At 45.9% G+C, this 9912-nt stretch overlaps 1 protein-coding gene across 1 annotated transcript in view; it reads left to right on the top strand.

The window, feature by feature from the left end:
• Positions 1-6391: 6391 nt before the first annotated feature.
• The window catches only part of TRPA1 (transient receptor potential cation channel subfamily A member 1), a 1301026-nt gene continuing 1297505 nt past the window's right edge, over positions 6392-9912 (top strand). Inside the window, exon 1 of the mRNA XM_069621203.1 lies at positions 6392-6571. Coding sequence (XP_069477304.1) covers positions 6449-6571 — 123 coding nt within the window. The 5' untranslated portion in view covers positions 6392-6448. The remainder of the gene's footprint in view (positions 6572-9912) is intronic.

Genomic DNA, 9912 nt, shown 5'->3' with positions numbered 1-9912 from the left:
AGATGAGAGAGTGTCACTTACAAACTGTACACAAAGAGATCCATTCATTTTCTTTTTCAATACATTATTTTTCTTGTAGACATGCAAACACGTGTTTTATGCCATTTATACACTACCCATCATAGTTTAGCATTTCAATATTTTTGAAGAGGTCTGGACTTACTGGTATGTATGACATTATTTCATGGCTACATTTTGCAGATTGGAAAGAATGCAAAGATGATTTGGAAACAGACAGAAAATTAGACAGTCAGTGCTACATGCTTGTATTTAGGCCTGGGCAAACTTTACCTCTAGAACCTCGCATAACTAAAATATCAGATGATTAGACAAGGTTACAATTCAGACAGACCGTTTAAAAACTTAATTTGTATTTCAACCTCAAGGTTTCAAGGGGAGATATGGTTGGGGCACCTTTTGAGTCCGAGGCAGATTTTAGGGCGGCGAAGGCTTGTTGCTGGACTCAGGCTTGGGGAGTTTATGGAAGGGGTACTAAACTGGAGTGGAGTTGAAATAATTGTGTACTGCAGGGAGAAGGGTAGGAAGAGGTAGTGAGTGACTGGGGATGCAGAGAGTTAGATCTAGGGTAGGTTTTGCTTATGTAGAACTGTAATGAAACATTGAGTATTTTGAAGTGAGTGAACTCATGAGTGCCATCTAGTGTGAGACTGGGGAGGCGATGATTCGTGTGATGATGTTTGGGGGGCTGTGAGAAACGCATGCACATACTCTTGAATTGATTGAACAAGACAAATGGCACTAGGTGACACCTGGGAGGGGGAGCATGGGAGCTGAAATCCCTGCGGCTAGTTATGGAAGAGGTACACTCGCTCAGTTTTGGTGGGAGGAGGAGCAGAGATGTGAGTATTGAGGGGACACACCAGCCAGTGTCTGTCCCTAGAAGTTAGTGGACAAGACACATGCCATTGGGTGACTCCTAGGAGAAGGATCCAGAAAATCTGGAAGCTCAGCTGCTCCACCCACAAAAGATGTCTGGCATTGTCAGCTAATGCCAAAATACTGACCACGTTCGCAAGATTGACATAACATGGCCAGGTAATTAACCTATTTTCAAGTATTGCCATAAAATGGACAGGAACTCTAGAGGATGATGCTTGAATCCCCCAGAAAGTCCATAGACTTCTAGAGAGCCAAACATAGGAAACTCAATATGGTTTCAAAGAATATTCAAAACTTAATGACGTGCAGCAGTGCGAGAAGCACGAGAGAGCATGAAACAAGTTGGTTCTTTATTTTACATAAATCTACCAAAAAAGAACACAATCAGAGAACAGGATTTTTTGGCTCACCCGCATAAATTACAAACCAAGGAAGCTTAACATGTTTAATGATTTTCATTGCTTCTTGTACTGTGTTGAATAATGGAAAACCCACATCGTCCCTTCATGTTTATTTTGACCACTATTAGCATGGTTTGGTTCCGCAACATACTTGTGACCCCTCGTCAGCAACTCTAAGCACAATATGCAACCCTAGGAGCTACACCATACAGATTTTGAAAATATTTTTAATTTTGTTTTGCTTGCTCTACCCACTGCTATGCATCACCATGAACTGCCCCTTAATGTGTCCATTTTAAGCAATAGCTCTCAATGATTCACCCATTTTCCCCCGTGCAATGATTAACATTAAATGCTGAGCTACTCATGTCATTGAAACGGATGCTATTAAATGCTCAGGCACTTTCCCCACTGCAATAAACTGGCCTTGATGTCAGTTATTTACCCTATTGTGAGTCAATGCCATCAAACAGCCAGGCATTCATCCCATTGTTTAGTTTAGTTTGTTTTTTTGTAAAGTGCAGCCGAATCCTAGGGTAACTGGGGGCTAAGTCTTTAGGATCAACAATGGTTACAAAAGATTGCACAGACAGTGGCAGGCGAGAAAGATACAGTCTCGTGAATGGTGAAAGGGACCAGGCTACAGAATGGTCAGCAAAAAGGGCATAGCAGATTGTGGCGGGACCGGGGTACAGGTTGGTCCACCGCAATCATGTAGTACATTTAAACAAAGATACAGTGTCAGAATGACGTACATAGGTGCATTGATTCGATAGTGGTACAATTGAATATAGCTAAGTTTGGTTGACAGATTATTGTTGGTTTATGAGCAGTTCCTTGACTTAGGCTCTGAACGACCAAAATGATGTGTCAGCTCTAATTGTGATAGGTAGTGCATTCCAGCATTCCGCTCCTAATACAGGAAAACTTGCTCCCCCGGTCGTTTTCAGGTTGAACTTCGGTACGTTGAGTTGGTGTAGATAGGGGGATCGGATTGGTCTGGTAGAGTTCTGTCTCGTAAATGTGTCTGATAAGTAATGTGGGGCTATCAGATATAGGCATTTGTGTGTAATGCCCAGTTCACGTAGTTTAATTCTCTCACGGATGGGGAGCCAATGAGATTCCTTTCTGCAAGCGGAGATGTGGACTGGGGAAGATTGAGCGCACATCGGAGGGCGTTATTTTGGAGTATCTGTAGTCCGTTCAGATTGAGGTTAGTGGAGCCCAGGAAAAGTGTGTGGCAATAGTCCAATTTGGACAATGTAAGGCACTAGCCAGTGTGAGGCAGCTGTTGCTGGGTAGAAAAGGTTTATAGGCATCTATAAGTTTATTGGTGTAGGCTGTGGATGCGATGGTGGCATTGATTTGCTTTTAAAGTGAGAGTGTGGAGTCAAGATACACCCCTAGTGTTTTGACTTCTTTCGACACTTTTATGATGTTGCCATCAATGGTGAAGGATTGGTATCTGGGGTCGAGTTTGTTGAGACGGACCTGTGAGCTGACAATAAGCAGTTCCATCTTGTCATTGTTTAAGCAGAGGCTATGCATGGGCATCCATGCTTGGATTTCAAGGTAGATCTCATTCAGCTTTGCAACATCCTCGTCATAGCTCCCTGTGAGAGCAATGAGAACCTGGGTGTCTTCAGCATAGTTTGTGTATGTGACGGCCAGGTCATCAAGGTGGTCAAAGAGGAGCTTAGTGAAAACATTGTAAAGCGTGGGGGAGATGCAGGATCCTTGGGGAACTCCACATTGGTTTAGGACCGGGTCACCCGCGGTGCCACCAGATGGGGTGAAGACCCTGGTTAAGACCCTGTTGTTAAGCATACCCACTCAATTCTCATTTAATTAAGCCAGTTTTTAGACATTGGGCCTCATTACGACCCTGGCGGTAAGGGGTTAACGCCAGCGTTAGCTGCGCCGACCCCTTACCGCCAATTACGAGTTCCCCTAGCGCCATGGTGCTTTTAACACCTGCTTTTAGCGGGTGTTAAAATCCATGGCGCTAAGGGACCATGGAGTTAATTACGCCACCGTAATTTACGGTGGCGTAATTAACGCCTTCCCCACTCCCATTATGCCCTATGGGGCAAAAATGGGAATGGGGAAGGGTAAATGGGGATTGGGGACTTACCGCCCCGCCAAGGTCGGAATGGGGCGGTAAGTCCGCCAACCACCATGGCGTAAACGTAGTTTACGCCATGGTGGTAAAGTCACGGCCCAGGCGGTAACTTACCGCCTGGGTCGTAATGAGGCCCATTGTCATGCAATGCCCAGTACTCACTACCATCAACTCTCAGGTTCAAACACCATTGAAAACAAGCCTTCTCTGCCTACGCCCCAAGACTATGGAACCTTCTCCTGGTCAGCATCAGACTCGCTCCTACAATTGAGAAAAGAACTCGAAACCCACCACTTCAAGGAGTCTCCCCTCCTCAACATCTAGGCCATCACTTTGCCCCTGGCGCCTCCTGACTGGCTAAATGCTGCCCACCCCACACCTCCCCTCCCTGTCACCTGGTACAGCTATACCCCTCCTCTGTATCCTACCCCCTGCTGTATATCTGTTCTGTTGTTACCTGTGAGAAGTGCTCAGTTATGCATTTGTGCTGTTACCTCTGGTAAACGCTCTGTTATGTATCTGCAATATATACCTCCATAAAACGCTCTGTTGTTTCTCGAAGCTAGGTCTGCGCTCAATAAATACCATGAAGCAAATAATAATACTTGTCAGGAACTGATATCAAATGCCAATTGTATTCCCCATTGAAACTCAGATGCCAATGTATTTTCCCCATTGCTATTCAAATTCACTGGTAGGCACCCCATTGCAATAGCATGCCATGAGACGCTGAGATACTTACACCATTGCCAGGGATCACTATCAAATGTCCTAGTACCTGCTTGGTTGCTGAGGCTCATTGCTCTAAAAGCAGCAGCTGTCGGAGGTGCGTCCACTTGCTTGAGGGTCCTCCATGGTCGTCTGTAAATCAGGCTTCTTTCCAGCTTGTTCCACTAGCCGGCAAAGACAGCGCTGAGAGAATCGTTCTTGGTGTCTCTCAATCTGAAAAGCTACTGCCTCAGGTTAATACGTTAGTGGCTCCATACGTGGGAGCCATACCGAGCCTCAGGTCAACAGAGCCCTGTATCGCCATTTTGAGTAAGGACTGGGAAGGTGAAAAGAGCCACAGTACTAATGGTTTTTTGACTCACAAAACTGAGTTCTAATCCCGGATTTGTCGTTTCATCAAATTGAGAAATCTTGAAATAAAAGCATGTTCTCTATTCGCTTTAGTACCCCTTTTGGAAAAATCGTTGTTCACAAATGGTCTCACTCTGGTAATGGTACAACAAAAATCAACTTGTAAACTGTCTTAGACAATAAATATTGGTAGAGGTCAATTAAATGATTTTAAAAAGCTGTTAGTCCCCAAGGAAATAACTTTTGGTAGAAACTTACATTTGGTCCGTCGATTGGGAACATGTGCACACATTAAAAGGTTTTGGAGAGGGAGGTGCTGAAATACTTTTAAGGGATTACTCTAATTATAAAGCAGATGTATGCTTGGAGAGCGCCTGGCACACAAGCTGATTTAGAATACTAAAGTTGCACACATCGTAAAAGCTGGAAAAGAGACCCGACTACAGCGCACAAAGGGGACGCCTGCAACATTGCAGAGCGCTCATATGAGCACAGTGCCATCACTCCAGGAGTGATTGAATTCGGGTAAGCGAAGGGTGGAGAGCCGACGGGAGCAGGGAGCTCGGGATACACGGGTGGGCGATGCCAAAAAGGGATCTAAAACCTGGGCCCTGGGCTAGAGGAGGGGGCCGGGATCCTATCGGAAGCGGCAGGCTAGTTTTGAAAAAGAAAAAACACAAGATGTACTGAAACGAAAAGTGTGTGCACATAGCAAAGGATGGCTTAAGTGCGTTAGAGAAAGTCCTGTTCGACGTCGAATAGGGAGGGCAGAAAAGTCAGTGTGGTTGCAATCAGTGCTTAAAGTGGGCCGGGGCACTGCCGGGGCCCCGTCCCACCGCCCGCAACATTGGCAGGATGCATGATCCCGTCGCGGCCGCAGCCGCGACGGGAGATGCATGCGCCTGCCATGAAGTCAGGCGATCTGACAAAAGTGGCAGCCAACCACAGCGACGCTGTGACTGGCTGCCACTTCTGTCAGTCATAGTAAATGCCTCTGGTGACCCCTCGCGCGAGAGGTCACCAGAGGCAGTTACTCTCCCTTTATTTCCCCAGGTCGCCGAGGCGTCTTTAACCCTCGGCGAACCTGGGGATTCCTCGACATATTTCGAGGTTTATAAAAGATGGCTTTGAAAGTACACATTTCAAGCCATCTTTTATAAAGCTTTGCCGACGCACAATTTTGTCCGTAGTCAAAGCTTCATAAAAGACGGCTTGAATTGTGTACTTTCAAAGCCATCTTTTATAAACTCGAAATGTTTAAAAAAGATGGCCTGAAAACTAGGCAAACCGTAGGGTATACACACAAATATATATAAATGTTATATATTTGTGTGCGTACCTTACTATGGTTTGTGTACTTTGCAAGCCATCTTTTATAAACATAGAGATATGTTACATATTTCTTTGTTTATAAAAGATGGCTTGCACAGTACACACACCATAGTAAGGTATGCACACAAATATATAACATTTATATATATGTGTGTGCATACCCTACGATTTGCGTACTTTTTAGGCCACGCCCCTCCCACAAGCCAAGCCCCCAAATGAGGGCCCCCCCTCGATTTCTTACCCCACTTAAAGCCCTGGGTTGCATACTCCCACTCCGTGCCAACACGTTCACAAGATGCACGCGCTTTGTTAAATTTGAACTGTTCACACCTTGTAGTTTATGTGGAGAGGGTATTGAACTTCCTTGCGCACTGACCATCGCTGAAGAACCCTGTGACTACGTGATATGTTATACTGCAGATAAACACAGATGGCAAGCCTGCGCGCGCCGCACTGCCAGAGCAAAGCCACATGCGAGAGCCTTTTAACCGAGCCGACGCTTAAACCCTGCTAACTACACTCCTCAGTACACCTTCTCTGTTATCCCTCACGCATAGGTGTCCCAGCGAGAGGAGAGTCGGAGGCCGGAGCAGCGCAGCTCACACTGTCCGTGATGAGGAAATCCCTCAAGAGAATGTTCAACTCGGCGGAGGCGATCAAGCGGGACGAGCTGTACCAGGGCCTGGACCTGGAGGTCGACGGCAGCGCGCAGCCCTGCACCAAGACCGTCTTTGAGGTATGATTTGTGTGCACACGGGGCTGGGCTGTGACCGGGCAACAGCACACGGGGAGGGGCCACCGTGCCAGCTTCAGAGGGAGCGCATGGCACAGGCGCCGAAGGGTGGAAGGTTGCAGACAGCAGTGCATGTACCATGGTAAATACTGGAGATCACTGAAGTCTACCATGACAAAAGCAGTCCACGCCTGGACGGGCGATAGACCTTGTTTCGGACATAAATGTTGACATTTCTCTCACCGGTTTATTATACTCATTTCTGAAACATAAATAATTCCATGATAAGTCTTACATGTAACATAGCCTAGTATACATTATGCAAAATCGCATTTTGGCTGTTTCCCCAAGTGTTGGCCAGTATGGATGTGATTACTTACTGGTGGAGTTTGTGTCTCAAAATCCGTAACGTTTAAAGGGATTAAGGAATGTTTACCATGTCTGAACCAGTGCTTTAAGTGGGGGAAACAAGTGCTGGTACTCATCAATTGAGACTTTAAGTGGGCCGGAGCTCAGCCCCTGAAGATACTTACAATTGCTCTCGCAGAGCCATATCAATCCCACACTGTGTGTCCCGCTCCACTTTCGAAGTTTATTTATTTATTTTGCATTTTTAAAGCGCTCACACAGCCCGCGGGCATCGAGGCGCTGTTACAAGAATTGTTCGTTTTTTCAGTTGCGTATTTTTCTCTTTTTTTTGTCTTGTATTTATAACGCGCTTAAAGACCCAGAGGTTTCTAAGCGCAGACCCGGGGATCGACCTTGTGTTGCTTAGTGTCGTCTTGCTTCCAAGACGCACACGTTGCCGTTAAGCTATCCTCCAGTTCTCCATTTCTCTCGTTGTGTATGTGTCTCCTCACTCTGCCGGTCTCATTCTCTATATGTGTCCATTTCTATCCGTCGCCCCCCCCACACACTCCCACTCCAGTCATGTTCTCACAATCTCTTTAACTCTCTGTACGTCCTTATGTTTTTGTAAGCCTGTGCTTTGAGAGCATGGTGCCTTTGAAACGTTTCAGTGATTCCAACCACAATCACACTATAATCGTTTACTGTTGTCATTAACTTTGAATTTGATTCTGCCAATCTAATGCACCCATGTCTCAAAGAGCCTCATCAATCACAGACTGATTTTTGCATGTTTTGACAACAGCATTATGGTATACAAAAGTTGTCAGACCTTGAGAACGCCTAATATTTACAGGAAAGGCAAAGTGGGATTAAAATCTTTGCCAAGGATCACACACTTCGGTTAAGCAGTGCATCTGGGATTCTTTCTTTTTTGCAGACATCATAAATTAAACTATAGAACGAGGGATTGTATTTTTGTTTGCTTTCATTGTCTAGTAATAAGCGGCATTTGGGTGGGTGCTGTGTGTGGGCGTTTATTCTGAAACGTTCCGTCACAATTCCAATCCCTTAAACATTTACATATTAGAAAAGGCACTGCTAATAGTAACGATATGTTTTAAAAACGAAATTGCCCGGCTGACATGACTTGCTGACCATGCATAGGAGCCCCAAAAAATCGGTCCGTGCTCTGGGGGACCCCATGGGTGACAGGGAAATAGTGCACCATGCCTGGTCCGCTGGCAACACTGGAGTTACATGTTTGGCTATCCTTTCGGTTAGCAAGGAGGGACCTGAAGGAGACATTGTGGGCACTGCGGAAGGGGAAGCTGAAGAGTGCGAGAGCACTGCTTTCCCCAGCCAAGGCTGCAGGAGCAATGCCCTTCATTGAGGTTCAGTTAAGGTGAAATGATTTCTTTTTTACTTCACCCCAAAGTTGAATATCTTTACTCTCTTTCAATCTTTGAGAAATGCAGTTACTCCTACTGCCAAAAATAAGAAGTGCAGCCTGGGTACCGAGGGCTGGTTAGCAGCCACCCATTTACAGCACTCTTCTGAGCTCCAAATGTTGCTGCTCTGCAAAAAGAACTTGATAAAGCAGCCACTGAAATCGCCTCTTCACGCTTGCTTTGCAAGTACCCCAGGCATGTGCTCCAGCTTGGTGTCACGTTTTAATTGAGTGGGTTCCATTTTTATCAAACAAGCGCTATTAGGAACTTGGCCCCGGCCTTGTCAAATTCTGGGTGGTTCATTCTTTCTCTTGCACGTGAGCCCCCGAATCTCTATTTTTCTCTGAATGTTTATATCCATGTGTTTCATTGAAACAAAGATGCTCCTGCACTCGCCCCCCACCCCTAAACTTCATAGACGCACCGCTCTTTGGCTCCTCAAGAGTGGACGCAAGGCCGTTATACCAGAGCAGAGAGGAGGGCTGTGCAGTACAATGGGATGTATGCAGTTACCACTTCTACTGTATGTAGTTTCGGGTACACGGTCCGCCATTTTCTCCTTGAAATGCCAAGGAGTTATTATCTTTCTAACCAAAATGTGGAGCTGATCTCACCCTTTCTCCCCTGTCTTTCCTCCTCTGTCTATCTCTCTTTTGTCCTCTTCTTTCTGCTACATGTGTTGTGCATTTATCAAATGCTTTTGAACTCCTGGTAGGGGCACGCGCTGGTTTTCTTCCATCCGGATTTGCATTCTTTGTGCCTCTTTTAGCTCTATGAAATCTTTCATTTTTCCAGGGAATTTCCACAGCAGCAGCATTGCTTCCCCTCAGATTGAGCACACTGTCGGAAGTGAATTTAGCTTTTCATGAGGCCCAGGTTACATTGCATCCAGGTCCTGTCTTGCACTGCTTTCCAGGTCTATCAATACTGAGCCCTTTAAAGCCCTAACTCGTAGTCTCTTATGCTCATTCGCTCGCCTTTTGGCTGTCCCACTACCTCTCCCACTCTCTTCAGTCTTCACACTGCTGCCTCCCTTCCTCTTCTACTATCATTGTTATGGCTTTCTCTGGTTATTCTATAGGACTTCCCAATCTGTTTCTTTTCTAACTTCCCAGTCGAGATTCACATCTAATATGTGCCTTTTCCGGACACTCTCACTGTTCTGTCTCTCCATTGCCCCGTACGTTCAGAAGAGTGGTATGTTCCGTAATGTCTGGCCACTCAGTGGAGCAGTAGCCATAGAAACGGCCCACACTGGTAGTGCTAATCCAGCTGACTGTCACTGCTCTCGATTATGGGCAGGTTATTCCTGCGATCCCATAACCGTTGACAGCTTGCATAGGCAGTTCAAAATAGTGTCCACATTATGCCTGGCATACTATGCCCAGCTTGGTCATTGTAAGAAAGAAAGTCCTTAATTGCGCTGGTTCTGTATTTGTTATTTTTAAAGCAATAGAACCTGAGGAGGGAGCAGGGGCATCGAGTAATGCCCCTGGGCAATAGTTACAAGTCTGAGCAAAGTGAGGGCTTTAATGTAGCGAGGGC

Source organism: Ambystoma mexicanum, chromosome 5q (genome assembly GCF_040938575.1).
Source record: "Ambystoma mexicanum isolate Mex_15411 chromosome 5q, UKY_AmexF1_1, whole genome shotgun sequence".
In the NCBI taxonomy this organism is placed as follows: domain Eukaryota; kingdom Metazoa; phylum Chordata; class Amphibia; order Caudata; family Ambystomatidae; genus Ambystoma; species Ambystoma mexicanum.
Note: the sequence above shows the minus strand (reverse complement) of the source record. Positions and strands in the feature narration are given on the sequence as shown.